The 18,709-nt window shown below is 56.6% G+C and overlaps 3 protein-coding genes across 7 annotated transcripts; 1 reads left to right on the forward strand and 2 right to left on the reverse strand.

Annotated features, from left to right (window-relative positions):
• The first annotated feature begins 566 nt into the window (after positions 1 to 566).
• On the forward strand, positions 567 to 4,888 carry LOC146428154 (cytosolic purine 5'-nucleotidase-like). Of its 5 annotated transcripts, XM_085080668.1 has the most exons (18): positions 760 to 915; positions 1,390 to 1,463; positions 1,551 to 1,668; positions 1,747 to 1,842; positions 1,927 to 2,018; positions 2,109 to 2,166; positions 2,283 to 2,376; positions 2,487 to 2,540; positions 2,645 to 2,728; positions 2,866 to 2,907; positions 2,994 to 3,101; positions 3,259 to 3,325; positions 3,413 to 3,583; positions 3,760 to 3,811; positions 3,903 to 3,963; positions 4,073 to 4,249; positions 4,381 to 4,482; positions 4,583 to 4,888. In XM_085080668.1, exons 1-18 carry the CDS (start codon positions 827 to 829, stop codon positions 4,628 to 4,630), a joined length of 1,587 nt encoding a protein of 528 aa, XP_084936794.1. In that variant the 5' UTR covers positions 760 to 826; the 3' UTR covers positions 4,631 to 4,888. The 5 variants fall into 5 exon arrangements, with proteins under 5 accessions (XP_084936791.1, XP_084936792.1, XP_084936793.1 ...); XM_085080665.1 differs by lacking the exon at positions 1,390 to 1,463 and having other exon boundaries at positions 567 to 915; XM_085080666.1 differs by lacking the exons at positions 1,390 to 1,463; positions 1,927 to 2,018; positions 2,109 to 2,166 and having other exon boundaries at positions 567 to 915.
• CKAP2L (cytoskeleton associated protein 2L) lies at positions 3,450 to 13,871 on the reverse strand. The gene is made up of 9 exons (XM_085080488.1): positions 13,553 to 13,871; positions 12,515 to 12,581; positions 11,225 to 11,291; positions 8,901 to 10,012; positions 8,270 to 8,462; positions 7,539 to 7,694; positions 7,077 to 7,179; positions 6,659 to 6,806; positions 3,450 to 6,567 (listed from the first exon to the last, which is right to left on the reverse strand). Exons 1-9 carry the CDS (start codon positions 13,869 to 13,871, stop codon positions 6,324 to 6,326), a joined length of 2,409 nt encoding a protein of 802 aa, XP_084936614.1. The 3' UTR covers positions 3,450 to 6,323.
• A 529-nt stretch (positions 13,872 to 14,400) lies between these two features.
• LOC146428156 (interleukin-1 beta-like) lies at positions 14,401 to 17,308 on the reverse strand. Its single transcript, XM_085080649.1, has 7 exons — positions 17,182 to 17,308; positions 15,895 to 16,086; positions 15,761 to 15,809; positions 15,489 to 15,678; positions 15,214 to 15,384; positions 14,959 to 15,104; positions 14,401 to 14,872 (listed from the first exon to the last, which is right to left on the reverse strand). Exons 2-7 carry the CDS (start codon positions 15,933 to 15,935, stop codon positions 14,660 to 14,662), a joined length of 810 nt encoding a protein of 269 aa, XP_084936775.1. The 5' UTR covers positions 15,936 to 16,086; positions 17,182 to 17,308; the 3' UTR covers positions 14,401 to 14,659.
• Positions 17,309 to 18,709: the final 1,401 nt, after the last annotated feature.

Consider the following 18,709-nt stretch of genomic DNA (forward strand, 5'->3'; position numbering starts at 1 on the left):
CCCACTTGGGGGCGTCTCCTGACCCTGTCACCAGCCCCACCCCCGGGCTCTGGGTGAGCGTGTTTGTGTCCGGTCGTGCGTCCGTCCTGGGCCCACAGCTGCTCCACTGCCCCCTCCATGTGCCCACGGATGCTTCCCTCCTGCTTGGGTCAAGGCTGGTCTTGGGGCCCCATGTCAGCGAGCCCGGGGTGTCGCAAGAACCATGGTGGGAGCAGCCGGATGTGCAGAGGGAGGGGGGACGGCCCACGCTGGGGGATAGATGTGGTGTTCGAGAGGTGCTTATGTGCTGAGTGGGGACGCAAACAACACAGCCCCGTGGCGTAGGGGTCGCTGGGTCCCACGGGCTCTGCGTGCTCCATCCTCTCCCACTCTCCCCACGGTGTGAGGCTTGGGCGTATCTGCCCCGGCCCCGCCCCCGGCCGCGGCCCCCATCGGGGCGGCTTTGGGGCGGCGGCGAGGCCAGTCCCTGACCCCGGTTAATGATTCGCTGCCGAGCGCTTGCCGCTGCCAGGGGTGCCGCTGGGCAAACAGCGGCCCGGGGCACCGGGCCCGGGGAGGGGGGGTGGGGGCAGCGCGGTGGCATGGCCGGGAACCGGGGAGCACTCCCCGTGTGCGGTGCCCACGCGTGGGGAGGTGTCAGTACACCATGGGGGAGCACGGGGGGATCACTGGCCCATTTGGGGGTCAGTGCCTCCAGGTGCCCCGGGTCTGTCCTGGCTGTGCTGCCCGGGGTGGGGCCGGGCTCGGCCGGTGGCCGGGGCGGGGCGGTTCCGCAGGGCCCCGTTAAAGCGGCGGCGGCCGGAGGCGGTATCCGGAGGCGGTGGCGATGGGCAGCGAGGGGCAGCGGGGCCCAGCGGCGGCCCGGGGCCCGGGCCAGGGCGACCCGCGGGCCCTGCGAAGGGACTGCCAGCACCGGTGGGCTGGGGACTGGCGGGGGACTGACGGGCGATGGGGGCAGCAGGACTTGGGGATACGGGGCTTGAGGGAGGACAGATGGGAACGGTGCTTGGGGAGGGGAGCAGGACCCGAAGGAAGGGCCCTGGGGTTCAGGTACGGGAGAACACCCTTGGCGTATCGGGAGGGGGCAGAGGCTCTGGGCGTAATGTAGATGTGTCGGGGTGGGGACAGGTCCAAACAGGGCTCACTGTCCCCCCTCCCTGCGCTGCACACCCTCCGGCCGCCCACCCCCCGCCCCCCCAGCTCAATTTCGAGCCTATTTTTCTGCTCCAATAACTTGCTGTGGGGGCCCTGCGTTGGGATGACCACACGACCCTCCCAGAGCACTAACCAGGGATTGGGATAGGGAAACACGACTGCATCTCTTCCGCTGTGCCACCCCCAGCCCTAAACCTCCCCTCACCCCATAACTCACCCCCTGGTCACCCCCAGGATCTTCGTCAACCGGAGCCTGGCACTGGAGAAGATCAAGTGCTTTGGATTTGACATGGACTACACCTTGGCCAGTGCGTTTTGAGGAGGGCCCTAAGACACGGTGGGGTGGTGGTGGGATCCCCTCAGCCCCTGCCCATGTCCCCCCTGCCCCCCTGCAGTGTACAAGTCCCCCGACTACGAGGAGCTGGCCTTTGCCCTGTTGGTAGAGCACCTTGTGGCCATTGGGTACCCTCCTGAGATCCTTGCCTACAAGTATGACCCCACCTTCCCTACCCGGTGAGTTTGTGGTGGGGTCCCAGAGTCGGGAGGGGAGGGGAAGTGAGCCCCCTACTCACTGACAGCTGTGTGGCACAGGGGGCTGGTGTTTGATGCCCTTTACGGGAACCTGCTGAAGGTGGATTCCCACGGGAACCTGCTGGTCTGTGCCCATGGCTTCCGCTTCCTCAAGGGGTGAGTCTGGGAATCCCCCACACTAGGGGCAGGGGGAATTGGGGGTCCCTCAGGGTGGAGTGCAGCTCCATGCTCCCTCCCCAGAGCCGAAATCCTCCACTATTACCCCAACAAGTTCATCCAGCGGGATGACATGAAGCGCTTCCACATCCTCAACACCCTCTTCAACCTAACGGGTGAGTGAGAACCCCCATCGTCCTGCCCCTCCCACCATCTTGGGGTGCTGTCTTGCCCCGCACTACCTCTCACAGTCCCTTCCCCCACAGAGGCCCACCTCTATGCCTGTCTCGTGGATTTCTTCACTAACTGCTCCAGATATGTCAAGTGAGAAGGAGATTGTGGGTGGGGACTTGGTATTGGATTGGACAGGGGATAAATCTTGGTGGGAGCTTCCCTTGGCAGGGCAGCCACTTCACCCCCTCCATTCCTGACTGTTGCAGCTGTGACACCGGCTACAAGCATGGAAACCTCTTCATGTCCTTCCGCAGCATGTTCCAGGATGTGCGCGAGGCCATGGACCATGTCCACCTCTCTGTGGGTGCAATGGGCAGAGGGCTGGTGGTGGTGGGTGCTGAGAGTGCTGGGGCTTCCCCACACACTCACCCTGGGAAGTTGTGGCCAACCCCACACCATCCCTTCTGCAGGGCTGCCTCAAGGAGAAGACGCTAGAGAAACTGGAGAAATACGTGGTGAAGGATGTGAGTGTTGCAGACTCCCCACGGACCCCTCCCTACTCTGCTCTCCTCGGTCAATTCCTCATGGTCCCCCCGGGCTCCCCCCCCACTGACTTGCCCCTTACCAGCCCCGTGTGCCTCTGCTGCTGAGCCGCATGAAGGAGGTGGGGAAGGTCTTCCTGGCCACCAACAGTGACTACACCTACACTGATGTGAGTAGGGGGTGTCCATGTCCCCCACCATCAGGTCCAGCATGCCCTGGATGGGGGAAGCAGAGGGGATGTGTTGAAGCACAGGCAGGGTCTGCCTTCCCTGGGGGCAGCAGTGATGATGCCAGATGTCCTTGCAGGCCATCATGTCCTACTTGTTTGACTTCAGCAATGGGGACAAGGTGAGTCTGTCCCCATTGTGGGGTGGGTGGGGGGGTGCAGGGCGCCATCAGCATGCTCTTGTTGACTCCCTCCCCGGCATCCACAGGCTGATGTCCCACAGCGCCCCTGGAGGTCCTATTTCGACCTGATTGTGGTGGACACCCGCAAGCCGCTCTTCTTTGCTGAGGGCACCGTCCTGCGCCAAGTCGACACGGTGGGGACCCCTCTCCTGTTGCGGGGCCAGTTGGGGTGGTGGGAACTGAGGCACTGAGGGGGCTCCTGTGGGCACAGGAGCATAGATTCATAGTTGGTTGGGCACCAAGCAGGCACAGGTAACAGTGTTCCCATCCTGGGGTCCTCTTGTCCTGCAGGACACGGGGAAGCTGCGCATTGGGACATATACCGGACCCCTCCAGCACTGCGCCGTCTACTCCGGTGGTAAGCGCCCAGCTGGGCTCTGTCTGGACTCTGTGAGCAGCACAGGGGGACATGCCCATCCCCCACCTTGACCCTCGGCTGTCACAGGCTCCTCAGATGTGGTGTGTGACCTCCTGGGTGTGAAGGGCAAAGACATCCTCTACATAGGGGACCACATCTTTGGGGACATCCTCAAATCCAAGAAGCGGCAGGGCTGGCGCACCTTTCTGGTGGTGCCTGAGCTGGCCCGTGAGCTGCAGGTCTGGACAGAGAAGAGTGGTGAGCAGTGCCTGGTTGGGGACACAGACTTTGCCATTTGAGGGGAGGTGACCTGGAGTCTCCTCCATCCCTCACAGGCAAAACTGCCTCGGTGGGCCATGCCCTGACCCTCTTTGTCAGTCGTCCTGGGCAGTGGGTGGTGCTCCTGCACTGAGGTGGCCCCGTTGCCCTTGCAGAACTGTTTGAGGAGCTGCGGAGCCTGGATCTCTTCCTGGCTGAGCTGTACCAGTGAGTTGGTTGGCGTGGGAGACATGCAGGGGTAGGAGCACCTGTGGGGAACCCTCCAGGTGAGCCCTCAGCTGGGTCTGTTACACTCCAGGCACTTGGACAGTGGTAGCAGTGAGTGCCCAGACATCAGCTCCATCAAGCGTCGGATCCAGGTGATGCCCAGGGCACTGTTCCAGCTGATACACAGCTCAGCTCACACCACCACCACAACTTCCTCAGTGGGGGGTGTTGGGTGCCCTGACTGTCCTGCTGTACCCACAGAAAGTCACACATGAGATGGACATGTGCTATGGGAAGATGGGCAGCCTCTTCCGCTGTGGCTCACGTCAGACGCTCTTTGCGAACCAGCTGATGCGCTATGCAGACCTCTATGCTGCCTCCTTCATCAACTTCCTCTATTACCCCTTCAGCTACCTGTTCCGGGCACCCCCTGTCCTGGTATGGAGCTCCCAGCCCCTGCTGCTCACCCACTGTGCCTCAGTTTCCCTTCCTGCCTGAGCAAGGCATGGGGCTGATAGAGGTGGCTGATGCCAGCCTCTCTCTGGGAGCCTTGTCTACCCCTTCCACAGATGGCCCATGAGTCAACAGTGGAGCACTGTCGCCTGGACTCAGGGGATGCAGTCACTGCCCTTCCTCCCTGGCTGGCCCAGTATGGCAACTCTGGCCAGCAGGTGGGTGGCAGGGAACAGAGGGGCAGAAGGATATGAGCATCCTGCCACCCCTATGCCCTTGGGATCCTGTGCCCACTGAGCCCCTTGTGCACTGTCTCAGGTCCTCCAGGACTCAAGTGGGGAGGAGGAAGATGATGGAGAAGCCTGAGCACACCCCAGCTGCTGCTATGGCAGGTGCCAGCCTCATGGGAGGGCATCCGGTGGCCCTGGACCACTTGCACTGCCAGATCAAAGCCACTTGTGGTCAGCTGCCACCTCTGGGGGCTAGAGGATGGCTGGTGACCCTGACCCATGCACCCTATCACACCTGTCCCTGGGCAGCTGGGACCTTCTCCTGACTCTGCTTAGAGCCAGGAGAGACGATCCCCCCTCCTCCCCCCAAGCCTGCCAGCTCATGCCCCTTTAACTCCTATCTCTCCCACCAGCTCAATGCCAGCCTGGGACCACCCAACACCAGGGTGAACAGGCAGTGCCACTGCTCCCAGTACCACTGGAAGCCCCACTTCAACAGTCGGGGTCCTGGCAGTTCTGCCCCTTTAGCCTCTGCACCTCACCATGAGCACTGCAGTGCTGGCTGAAGAGGGTGGGGCCCTGGAGATGACAGCTGCGCCGTGGGAACACCCTTCACCTGCTGTTCTCCTCTTCTTTTTTCTACCCTTTTCTATTTATAAAATGTACTCAAAACTCCAGGCACTGCAGAGACATAAAACTGGCTGTTTTAAAGGAAAACTGCTTTGTCCCTGCACCTGGGAGGTCTGGGCAAAGGGCAGTCCCCACATCCTTGTTCAGCAGCTGGGACAAGCGCAAGCCCCTGGGCAGAAGGTGGCAGCCCTGAGTTATCCCCACCACTACAGAGGGAACCAGACCAGCAGTGCTCCAGCGAGTGGTGCCAACCCCATGCCAGAACTCCAGCACACTGCTCCAAGACTTCTTCCAGTATCCATGACTCAGTAGAGATGCTGAGCCATGGCTAGGGTTGGGTGCATCATGAGGGAGAGAGGAGGCAAAAGAGCATGACAGGGCGAGGACCACTGCTTGCTGGGCCTGAATGGATGACAACGGGGCTCCCCCACCTTCCGTAGCTGCCGTACAGTCACTGTCCCCAGCAGAGACCACCTGCCAATCCCCTCATGAGTGTCTTGCCTGGTACCTTTTGCCACTGCCTGTTCCAAGTGCAGAGACAGGATTCATGTGTCCCCAGACCCCAACTATGACCAGGAGCTGGGGGTCTGGCCTGTTGCACCCTGTCTACTCCGGTGGTAAGCACCCAGCTAGGCTCTGTCTGGACTCTGTAGGCAGCAGGTCCTCTGCAACCCTTGGTGCTGCAGTCAGTCTCAGGGCCTGCAGAGAAGCTGCTGGGGTGCTGCAAGTCTCCCAGCCCCTCAGGCAGAGCCAGTGCCACCACTTGTGCCTCCAGATAACTGGGTCTGCATATGCCTCTCAGTATAGGAAATACAGATGCTGTCCAGGTAGGGCACAAGGCAGCTTCAGAGTAAATCCCTCAAGACATTGCTTCCAAACATTGGGAGGTGCCTGGAACATTGAAGTCCAACTGACACCATTTTACAGCAAGAAAACTGGAACATGTATCATGGCAGAGGAGCTCAGAGCAGTCGTGGGGGACACAATCCCAGGAGACACAGCTGGTGTATCCACACCACTCACTGGCCACACACATCTCTACTGCAAAATTTAATGTATTTAAACAAGGATTTAGATATTTGAAACAGGCTTATTCTGTGCCATCCCCGCCCCCCCACATCTGAGGGCAAGCAAGAGCAGTCAGTGGAACATGTATGAGGCAACACAGTAGGCAGGCAGCCTGCCTCTGCTGAGAACCCTCAGGAGCTCTTGAGTGGGTATGAACTCAAACCCTCCAGCTCTGTCACTTCTGGCAAAGCCATGTTCTTCCGGAAGAAGAAGCAAGTCTCCTCCTCAGCATCCAGGATTTCACTGAGGGATGACACCACAGGGTCATGGTCCTTCAGCATCTGTGGGTAGTGACTCCCAGCCTGCTCAATACGTAGTGAGCGCCGCACAGGTGTCAGAAATTTCAATTCTGGGCCTTCCAGGAACTCCCTTCCTCTATGGAGAGGACAAGAGCCTTGGGTAAACCCTATAGAGGAGCACTGGCATGGAGGGTGTGTGCTACCAGGAGCAGGAGGTTCAGCCTTACCTGGATGCAGATGTAATCTGTAACTTGACTGAGAGGGGAAGGGAGGTCAGGGGCCTCTCCACTAGGCCTGGAGTCGATCCTATGGGCTGTCTCTTACCTGGACAAGGCGTCACAGGCTCCCAAGGAATGGGTTCCTCTGCCTTTTCTCCTGGAAGGAGAAGAAAAGGGCAATGCAGTTGCAGAGAGTGGCATCTGGGGAGGGATTACACCTCGACACTCTGGACATGGGCCAGGGCACCTGGCTGCAGAGGCTTGCCAGGCCAGGACCCTCCCCAGCCCTGGCGGAATGACATTTTTGAGATAAGGATTTCAGACTTTCCTAACACTCAGTCTGCATCAAAGTCAAGAGGGATGTGAGGTGCTGGGACAGACTGTAAACCATGTTGCTTCCCAGCTGGCAACACCAGGGAACCCCCACCTGCCCATGCTCCACTTGGTCCTCCAGCGCTCTGGTTACCTTCCAATATTTGGCCTGCATCCTTCAAAATATTGAGAGCAGTTTCCCTGAGCTCCTCGACTGGCTGTAGGAAAAGCAGAACATGGATCAGGGCAGGTGTGGCATGGGAATGGAGAGCAGAGTTACAGCAGAACAGGAGGAAAGGCTTTTGCTGCATCGCAACACCCTGTGCTGAGGACAGCAGGAAGGGGCTGCAGGATTCCCCTTTGCCCAGTGGGATCCATCAGTATCCAGCACAGCTGGCCAGGTGCCCACCCTGCATGGGCACATCCTGAAGCATGGAATGGGACTGGCAGCTCTAAAGGACTTTTTCACCAGTGACTAGTGCTGCTAAACTTATTCCAAAACATGGCCCCTCGGTCTCGAGGAAGCCCTCCAATGCAGAACACAGGGGAACACAGGGAGCTGGTGTGCCCCACTCACCTCAGCCCCAGCACTGACTGCTTCTCTGTACAGCTGCAACACATCAAAGGGGCCACTCCGGGCCAGCAGCTTTGCTTGGCAGATCCAGAATTTGGCAAATTTCTCTGGCTGGGGTACAAGGGACAGCACTGCTGAGAGCTCCTCTGCATGGACACCCTGCAATGGGAAGGGTAAGGGCCTCGAGAAAGGTGTCCATGGCATGGACCAGTGTGTGCACCAGGAAAGCAGTCTGTGCCTGACCACAACTCCCAACACTCTCCAGGAAGAGGGTCTTAAAAGTCTGGGTTTCCAAGTCTCCTTCATAACAGTGGGCAGATAAAAGCTGTCCTGACTCTTATCTTTCCCTTGGATAAGTGAATCTAGTATTCCAGAGGGGTGTCAAGGGATAGAGTCCAGTGCTGGTATTAATTGAAGCTAGTAAACTCTGGAAAAGGGCTAGTGCTCAGTGCTCCCAGAAACTGTTTCCCACCAGGGCCATACCTCAAGCTGTGACACCCACCATAACGGTCCTTTTTCACAGTGTACCTCTGCATTCTCCCAGTCAGCACAGCTCACCGCATGCCTTTAGCCTACCCGTAAGTCATGAGGACTTTTATTTTCCTATGTTTCCTCTATGGCAACTGAACACTTGCTCCCAACCCCTCTTAGCTACTGGATGTACATGGCCCTCATCCCCTGGCATGCTCCAGGAGAGAAAAAGCACATTCAAGCAGCTCCTTTCCCATTCCCACCTCCTCAATGAGCTTCAGACACTCAGTTAATATGTTGTTGATCTTCGCTTGGTAGCACTGCTCTGGATTCTCTTGTTTGTCTTTCGCTTTGACCTTTCTGCAGGATGGCTTCACTGCCTGCTTCTGAAGCAGCGTCATCGGCGGCCGCTTGTATTTCTTGCCTTTGGATGCCAACCACTCCTCCAGCTGTTTCCTGTCCAAGGATCGAGAGATCACAGTTACCACCCCAGCAGACAGCAGCTTGGCAAGAACTGGCTGCTTTCCTTGGAATCCCCCTTTAGCCAACTTCAGCTGCTCAAAAAGAATCAGTATATCTATCTCAGAAATACATCCAGGTCTGAGCTCTAGGCTGGGAAAGGAAAACACTCTCAAGCGTAAGTCTTGAGGCTAAAACAGGAGAGTGGCCACACCCTCTCCTTCCACTTACTGAACTGGTGGGAGAGGAACCCAGGGTGCCACCCAACATCATCCCCAACCCCTTCTTTTTCAGGGCATCAACCTCCGAATAAGCTTTCACTGGCAAGACTTTAGACTCCATTTTCAGCAGGATGGTGCTGGCTCACCCAGTCAGACCCTTTAAACTCTGCTGTTTCCTAAAGGCAGGACCCAGGCGGCCAGAGCTGCCACTTACTTACGATCTGCAGCTGACGGGATCTTAGGAATGCGTCTAGCTTGCATGCCACCTGCCTTCCGCAGCTCTGGTTTAAGTTGATCTCTCCTACTCCTCAAATCACCCCCAAGTGATTGAACATGAGTTTTGGAGTTGTGTATGTTGTGAGACTGGTTTGGGTGGCCTGTCCCTTGGGATGCTGCTGTGTGTCCAGGAGGCACCACCTTCATGTCCTTCCTGTCCATCCCCTTTTTAACCATGGGCCTTGGCCATGGAACAGTAACACCTGGGTTCAGGCTGGATTTCAGGTTTGTGGTCTCCTGGGGCTTGCCCAAGGTGGGAGGCTTGGTGGGAAATCTTCTCACTGCAAGAGGTTTGCTGTGGTGCTCAAGACTTCCCCCTGGAGCTGTGCCAGGTGGCTTTCCTACAAGTTGCCTCACCGTAGTAGTTTTTCCCTGGTTTGTCCCTGGGTTTTTACACAGCAAATTAGCAGAAGCAGGAGGGAACTGAGAGGGCTGCAACAGCTGAGTTCTGATACTTATTTTTTGAGATACACTCTTTGAGTCTGGCAGGGTTTTCCTGAATTTATGCAGAACTGGTTCTTCCTTAGCCTGGTGGTTACTAATTCTGTTTTTTGGACCCAGAACAGGCTTTGACATTATGGCTGAGCTTTGCCTGTGGGCCAAGACTCTCTTCTTCCCGAGACTGTTTCCATCAGATTGGAAAGTTCTGGTCAGCTCTGGGGCTGTGGAAACTCGTGGACTGATGTTTTCCTTGTAGCCAACCAGCCTGCCCTGCAGCTCCTCATTCAGGCAGCAAGGTGCTCCAGGAGCTGGGTGGTCACTTCCCACCTGAGGTGCTGCTGCAGTGACAGTCTCCTGTGCAGATTTCTGGTTTCTTGCTGGATTTAGATGACCAGAGCTTGAAGGTGAGAGCCAGCCCCTGATCTGTGCAGGAGTGGGAAGCTTCACATTCTTCCCTGGCTGCACTGGATGCATCCCTGCTGCTCTCTGGGATGTATCTGCAGGCTTCTGCTGAGCAGTGTGGCCAGCATGCTGTGTGGATTTGGCTCCAAGATTGCCTTGAGCACCCTCCATCACATTTCCAAGAACATCATTCTTGTTCCTGTCAATCTGGAGAGACAAAACAGCCTTCAGCTCCACAGAAAATGCAGCTTGGTCAGACACTGACAGGGGACAGTCACATGACAAAGCAGCTGTCAACAGAACAATAACAGAACACCCACCAGGACATGGGCAAAGGATCAGTCTCCCAGACTGAAATGCCTAACTAAGCTAAACTCCTTTGAAAAATACCTAGTTGACTCATTGCTAGCTATTTAGCAATCTGTTGTATGCCCCCCATTTGGAGCCAGGAACTCACAACCCAGACTTGGGGCATGTGGTTTTCAAGGCAGCTAAAAGATCCAAATTGCAGCCAGGATGAAAAATTATTACAACTAAAGTACATTCTCTTGTGACCCTATAAGCAGCGGTTCTGAGAGAGACCCTTTGAGCTCTCTTGGACTGCTGTGGGCTTTGATGAAATCCCTCTGACTGGGGCATCTCAGAGCCTGAGATGTCACGTTTGCTGTACTTGGAGAAGAGCAAATGATGCCAACAGAGCTTGGGCTGACAGGCTCTGAGCCTTCTCCCCAAGGCTCAACCCTTTGCCTGTTGAGAAGATACAAAGGCACCAACATGAGTCCTTCACTGAATTTGAAGGGAGATTTTCACAGGTAAATACCTTGTAGAAACTCTTTAGGTCTATATGTATATAAGTATGCTACAGCAAAGGTACTATGAATGTGGCTTTCCTTGGTTCTTAAGTACTTTGGATTTTTAAGTCAGGCCTGGAAGCAAGTTACTGTAGTGCTACAGTAAATTCTATATAAATCCTTTGTTAAATTGTTTAACTTAACCTATTTATTAACTGTTGTTAAAACCTTCAGGCCTAAACTGTTGCTCAAGTCCAGTGCTCAGACTAGCAAGGTGGTCTCCTCTGAATCTTGTGACTCAATGGACCTTCCTTATTCCTTTCTATTCTTACCCTTCCCTTCCCCTGCCCCACACCCCCAGCCTCCATATAGACAATTTCTGGGTTGATTTTGATTTTAGGTTGATTGATTTTAGCTTGCTTTTTCTCTATGTGCTTTAACCATCCAGTAAGTAGTAAAGTGAACCTTGACAATGAACTTTGTTGTGCTTTCGCTTTTACATTAAACTTGCTTTTGCTGATACCTTCACTGGTGATTCTTTAAGCAACCATAAAACACTCATTCACAATGGGACGCCTTCTGCCCAGACTCACTTAAAGCATGAAAGACTCAAAAGCTTCCTACTTACATGCTTGAGTTTAGAAACTGGTTCCAAAGGTGGATTCAGGTGATTAGTCCAGTCCTTTAAAAAGGGTCTGTAAAAGTCAAACAAGTTATCAGGTTATATATCAGCCACAAGCAAAGCAGAAATAGTTAAATATCTAACCCACTGCTGGTTGTGTCAGACACAGGAGCTTAGGAGTAGCTTTTAGAAAACAAAAACCTGTTAAGGAACATTACCACAAACTATTAATTTTTTCTCTTTTTTGTGTGGCCAACAGAAAAGCAACACAAACCATTAACATCCAAGGTTGTCACAAAACTTCCATGGACCACAAAACTAACCAAAATGATTCCTGCAGGTGGTGGTCTGGCAGATAAGGGGTTTGGAGGCTCCCAAACTGCCCTGTGTGCCACAGACAGCTGAGGTCATGCTGCTGCCATGCTGCAGGTCACAGCGGTGACTCGGTGTGTCCTGACCAGAGTTCACTGCAGTGTGGCTGATCCACAAGCCCTACAGCTGTCCAGGCACTGGCAGCTAAGCAGGAAGGTGGGGCAGTAGGCAGTACTTGTCCTCCCCTCCTCCTTCTCAGGGAACTAGACCCCTCTGACAGCAGTCAGCTGCAGAGTTCTCCCACCCTTCTGCTCAGCCACCTGGAAGATTAATGCCTGTGCAAGTATTTTTCTGTAAGAAAGAGCCTAGAGAGTGAGGGGACCATCCTCTGTTCTGCCCAAATGCTGCACTATGCCTAAAAGAAAGGTCAAAAATCTTCTCTCATTTCTATTATGTTAGTGGTGTTTCCCAGAGCCTGGTGACAGGGACTGGTTTGCTTTTTGTGCTCTTTGATCCTGCTTCTTCTCTTCATATTTTCCTGCCAGGTGCATTGAAAATGTCCCTTCCTGATATTAACCTATCCCAAAGGCCACTGGAAGCTGCCATTAAAAACCAGTGGTGAGACTTTAATCACCCTTTCCTTGAGATCTCATTCCAAATCTGAGTTGTTAGCAGCAAGGCTTGTTCTGCCAGAGCCAGGAGCTGAGATGAGAAAGTTTCACAGAGACTCATAAAATATGCAGAAGAGACACCATCAGCCATTGGGAAATGTCAGCATTCAAACCATCCCTTTGCTCCTGCTGCCAGTAACTATAGACTGGTGCCAGAGTGCTGTAGGGGCAGAGCCCAGACAGCAAGGCCCTGGCAAGAGATGGTTCTTTGTACACAGGCCAGAGAAGGTAGACACCGGGCAGTGGGGAGAGTCAGCTATACCTCAGACCTTTACAGATCATCTCATGCAAACCCAACATCCTCCTAACTTACTCTGCACTTGGGCATTTCAGCCTTTCCTTGGCTGCTTGGCAGTCCTGCAGCTGGCTCCTCCGCTGCTCTGCAGAGAAATGACAGGAAATGCAGTGCACACAACACGGTCTCCATACTCGAAGAACGAGTACCCATGACAATGGATTTCTGTTGCTCTCAAACACTGCATTGCACATCTCTTGACCTCCCTGCCTGGGGAGCCTGGAAATGCTGTGCCCAGAAATTCCCATGCATATGATATTGCCCAGAGGCTCATTGGCACTTAACCTCCCCGATCTGCACAGTGTGATGTCGCTCAGCCCCTCAGTTGTGCAGGGCTCAATTTGCAGAAGGAAAGGGGAGATGTTGCCCATGATTTCATTTCAGCTGTGTATCCTGCAGGCCTGCACCCACAAGCAGCCAACCCCTTTTCTACCACAAGTAAGAGGGGAAAGCAAAGAACATCTCAACAGGAGGAGAGAGGATGCTTTCAACACCCCCAGTTTGGCTGCAGCACTGGGGCATCTCACAGCCAGAGTTCAGCATCACCCCATCTTCAGGGCTCCTGTTCCTAACACTCACCCACTCATCCGCATCTCGCCCTGGGCTTTAGGAACATGTCAAGCCCCCCCCCGCCGCCCTCTACTCCCCAGGGCTTCCACTGAGCCCCGAGAGCAGCACGGCCCCCAACACACCCCCAATCCTCCCACCCTGCCTTCTCCCAAACCGCGTCTCTGGGCACCTCCCGCACACCCTCACCCACACCGACCCCCGCCCCACTCCCCAGGCTCCCTCCCAAGACCTCAGTAGCCCCCAGGCCGCCCTTGACACCCTCCCCACAGACCCGTCTTTGCCCGCCTCCAGTCCAACACTCCCACAGAACTCGCGGCCTCCACGCAGGGTACCCGCCCCACGGCATCCGCAGGCCGCAGCACCCCCTCACTTCAGGGCCTGAATAGCTCCGTTCCTCCTCGCCCCCCCAGGGCAGTATACACACCCACCCACCCCCCAGTACCGGCACCCCTACAGACCCAGCTTCCGGCCACCCCGGCCGCTCACCGGTTACTCCTGCCCACTCAATCGCGGCTGCCTCAGCAAGACCACCAGCACTCCCAACAGCCGCCGCGCCACCTTTATTTGCCACCGTCTTCTTCAAACCGACCAATGGAGAGAGCCAAACGCCGGTTTTGGCTCTGTTATTGGCTGAGGGGGTAGGAGGCGGTGACAACGCGTCCCCTCTGGCGGCCGCAGCGACCGGGGCGGGGTGAGTCTCTGCAATGAGACGCGTTACCGCGCCGTGACAAGTCGTGTCGTGACGCGCTGTGCCATGTGTGCGATGGCGTGCCACGTCTGGCCACGCAACGTCACGCCATGCCATGCAATGCAATGCCACATAATGCCATACCAGGCCATGCAATGCTGTGCAATATTATGCAATGCTATGCCACACCATGCTATGCTGCGCTATGCTGCACCATTCTGTGCCACATGGTAAGGCACGGTGTGGTGTAAAATTGTGTGATGTGGTACACCACACCATACTATGTGATATTGTGCTGCACTGTGTGATGCCACGGCACTCCACTCATTGCACTGCTGCGCTGTGGCCCACCATGCTATGTGCTGGCACCAGCTCGGGCAGCTGGGGCAGAGGTGACAGCTCCAGGCAGCTGTTGGGTGTGCCAGGAATCTGCTATGGGGTGCCCACCCCAGTCACCTCCCAGATGTGGTGTGGGCATGGAGACAGGGTGGTGGAGGGTCTGGCATGGGTCTGACCAAGTCAGGGTGGTCCCTGGGCTGCGGGGTAGCCCCCCACCCCCTGAGTTTTCCCCCAAAAAGCAGCCAAAGCAGAAGGATTTTCCCATCCATAACCCCATCCCCCATGAGAGCAATGAGCTGAGCAATGCTGTCCTAGAAAAGCTTTAATTTTCACCTCCATCTACATACAAGTTAAGAGCAACAATAAATAATGGAGCACAATAAATAAATACAAAAGTACTGGGCAAACGCAATAAATAAACACAGATTGGGGTGGCTCAAGCCCATGGGGCCCAGAGCTGCTATTTCTCATGGAATAGATGGGGAGAGGGGTTGTATCACAGGGGGTTGTACTTGGTACATACAGCCTGAAAACCGGTGACTGCCGGTTGGGTTGATGCAGGGTCCTCAGCGCCCGCTCAGCTCATAAGTAGCAATGTTCACCTGGTCCGGGGTGTTGGTGATGCCAACAGGCTGGCGAGGCTGCAGGGATGTGCAGATGAACCAGCCAGGGAAGGCAGCCGACTCAAAGCGGGTGGTCCCCTCAGCTGGGCTGTCCAGGCGGTAGAAGATGAAGCGGGTCAGCTCCATGCTTTCAATATCCCTCCTGATGTCAGCTTCCTATAGCCAGGGTGGTGAAATAAGGGTCAAGGTGGAATGCAGCCTCCAGCCCCAGAGAGGACAGACTGGTGGGACACCCAGCTCACCTCCAGCTGCAGCACGGGCTTGGTGCCACTCATCACACATGACATGTAGAGCTGGTAGCCCTTGATACCCAACGCCACTGGCACCCTTCCAGACTCTGGGCCACCCTGAGATGACCGGGGACGGTACAGAGCGATGTTGAGCTTCACTGCAGAGAGAAGGGACAGGTAAATGGGTGGTCCTGGGGCTGTGGGGTGGCTCCTGCATGGTCCTGAGTTTGGGGACAGGGACATTGGGATGGGACCACATGCTCTCACCTTTCCGGCCAGCAGAGGGTCCCTGCAAGTGCAGGGCCACCAGCTGGGTACGTGACTCTAGTACAAAGCACTTGTGGTCAATGTCCAGGATGTCGAAAGACTGGGAGCGAGTGTACCGGAAAACGGGTGCCCCGGTATAACTGCCCTTGATGCACTGGAAGGAGATGGGCTCTGTGGGGAACAAGAGAGTCAGGGGGATGCTGATGCTCCCCAGTCCAAGAGTATTCCCCAAGAGTATGGTGGCTGGGGTGACACCCCTGACATCACCCTCATACCAAAAATATCATCCAAGAAGCTGCCAAGGTCACTATCAGCAAAGTCCTTGTGCGATGGCTGCTTTAGGATCTTGGTCACAGCAACCACCAGGACAGCAGCCTGGCGAAAGGTCCTGGAAAGGTGTCCCTTTGTCACTGTCACCTGGATGCCCACCCCAGGTGATGTCACCTCCAAATCCAGTTGAGGCTTCTGGCAAAGAAAGGGGACGCAGGATGAGAGCCTGGCTTTCATACCACATGGTCCCCCACTGCTCCCACCACCTCAGTGTTACCTTCTGCAGGCAGAGGCAGTTGGGGCCATACAACGTCTCCTCAGTCAGGCTGAAAGGCAAAGGGAGATGGTGAAGTCAGGGTCAGGAATGCAGTATCACACCCCCAAAGTCCTCTCCCACATGTCTATTCTTACCTGCTGCTCTCCAGTGTGTCCAAATCAGGGACGAATGCCATTGCCGCCACTGATTGCAGAGGCCTGGGCAGAAACTTCACAGTACTCGCAAACTGCTGAGGCACTTGGCTGCCTGCTCCTGCCTGTCCTGCCTACGGTGTTGTTTGGCTGCTCTCTGAGCCTGGTGTCAGTGTGGCTGGTTTTCAAGAGTTTCTAGAAGGAAGCACCGTCAGAGTGGGATTTCCCGGTTTCGCAACACTCAGTTTTGTCCAATTCCTCTATTGAGACTGGAGGGCTGGGGGAAGTTGGTTGCCCCTGAGCAATGCAATGGGGAAGCGGACCATGGAGCAGAGCAGGGGATGCTCCGGGACCAGAGTGTGGGGCAGAGCAGGGATGATCCAGAGCTGGGGCATGGAGCAGAGCAGAAGGATGCTCCAGGGCCAGTATGTGGGGCAGAGAGCAGAGGGGATGTTTGGGATTGATGTGTGGGGCCTGTGACCATGTGCCAGCCTGCCATTCAGTTGACCTAGCAGAGAGTTGGACTCACCCAGCCACAGCTCCAGCCCCAGTCCCAATCCCAGCCCCAGTCCCAGCCCAGCTGTGATGACACTCACCCTTGTCAGGGTCAGGGATTGTGGCTGCCGTGGAAGGGGTCGGTGGTGCAAGTGCTTGCCACTCCACCATTTCCCCATAGCTTCTGCCTGCACTGCTCAGACCCATGGTACCGTGGCCAACTTTGCCCCCTGTCCCCACTGCCCCAACACCTGTGGGTGCAGGACCCTGCTGTCCCCTGGGTTTCTTGTGCCCACTCATGCCACTCTGGAGACATGGCCTTCAGAGACATAGCCTTTGGGGACACTTCTCATCCTCATGTCCATCCGGTGTGCCAGAGATTGCACCATGCTGGGAGGGCCAGGGATGTGCGTGGCTGGGCTTGCGTGGACTCGGGCTGTTGGGGTGTTTTCCTGGCACTGGTTTCACTTCCTGAAAGTGCCATCTGGCCCTGCACAGCTCCTGTGGCTGAGACTGGCACCACCATGACTCACTGTCAGGAAATTGCCAGAAACCCAGAGCTCCCCAAGCACCTCCTGTGGCCTGCTGAATATCCGCTGGCTGTCACACATGTAGGGATATTCCCAAAGGCCTGACACCACCCAGGGCAAGGGGTCCTCCACGCCACAGTAGAGGTCCCCAGGCCATGGCAGAGGTTCCCAGGCCACGGTTGGGATCTTCAAGCCATGGCGAGGGTCACCAAGCCACAATGAGGGTTGTGGGCCATGGACCACGGTGGGTGTCCCCAAGCCATACCAAGGATCTCTGGGCCGTGGTGAGAGCTGTCTGGCCATGGCGGGAGTCCTCAGGCCATACCAAGGGTTTCCAGGTAATGGTGAAAGTTCTGTGGTAATGGTGGGGGTCCCAAGACCGTACAGTGGACCCCAGGCCACCCCAGTGCCCCGCCCTGCCCCGCCCTATGCTCCGCCCCCGTTCCGCTGTTTCACGCCTGACAGCGCAGTCGCATTGGCCCAGGATGGAAGGGCGTGGAAAAGGGGCGGGGAGACGTGACGTATTGACGCAGGGGCGGTGCGGGGCGGGACCGGTGGTCGGGGCCGCTGTCAGAGCCGGGGCCACGAGCGGGGTGTACGGACGCGCCGGTGGGTTCTGCAGCAGGGCCGGACGGTGGGGCCGCACCCAGCCGGGCCGGAAGGCTGGCGGGGAAGCCGGGGTCGGAGCGGGGCGGGAGACGCGCCGGGGGTCGCCCCGGGCCGGGGGCCCGCGGTCGCGCCCCGGTGTCCTTGGCGCCGCCCGGGCGCCTGGGAGCAGGGGGGCGAGGGGGGCGGGCCTGTGGCAAGATGGGCAGCCCTGCAGCCAATGGGAAGGCTTAGCTGCTCGCATCGGTCCTATAGACGGCGAGGGGCGCCATGGCCTGGCGGCGGAGACTGGCGGTGATTGGGGGGCCGGGGCGGGGGCGGGCTTGGCGCGCTCTCGGGGGCGGGGCGGGGGTCCCACTGTCCCTTCCCGCGCCCGCCGGCACGCGGAACGCCCACGCGCCCCACGTGCCCCCCCGCGGGGCCGCTTCGTCCCGTTTGCCCGCTCGGGTAGTGCCGTCCGAGCCCGCGGCTCCCCACGGAGACGTCTGGTGAGCTCTGGTGGGCTGGGGTCAGCGGTGTAGAGGCCACAGAGGGTCTGCTCTGGCTCCCGCCCGCCCCTCTCCCCTCGCCTGCCGCGGGCCCGAAGGTGCCCGGTGCTGGATTAACTGTGGCTGCAGCCGGTGGCTCTGGCCCCGCCGCTTCCTAGAAAGTGGAATTTGTGATGCTTTTAACCTAGAAAGTATTTCCAAGTCCTAGGTCATTCCCAAGTACCCGCCATCTACGCTGACGTCCCTATCCTGGCTGCGGATGGGTCACATTTAGCACTTTAATCTGCTTATGGGCGTGCTCTGGACCGTCATCTGTTGTGGGTGTTCCTGTGGTTTGACCTTTTGGTGAGGTTTGGGCTGTGACTGGCTGCCCCTCTGTACTCTCCTCAGTCGTCACTCCCAGTATGACCTTTGCATTCCTGTGTGACCCTGATAAACCTTATCTCAGACTCTACGTCCTTGCTCCTGGTTCTCTATTTTGATCCAACTTGAAATCATCTCGGCTCCAAGCTTGCCTTGTCTCTGTCCAGGCTCATAGCTAACCCTTCCTACAAGAGATCCACAAAGAACAGCTAGTTCAACTCACTTTAAATCAAACTCCAGCATTAGCCTCCCTGTTTTCCAGAGAAGTCACTGGATGCTGCTGAGTGATAGCACCAAAATGGGACACCAAACTGAAGAAGATGCTGCTGCTTCTGT

Source organism: Lichenostomus cassidix, chromosome 22, assembly GCF_008360975.1.
Source record: "Lichenostomus cassidix isolate B80296 chromosome 22, HeHo_3.0, whole genome shotgun sequence".
Classification (NCBI taxonomy): Eukaryota; Metazoa; Chordata; class Aves; order Passeriformes; family Meliphagidae; genus Lichenostomus; species Lichenostomus cassidix.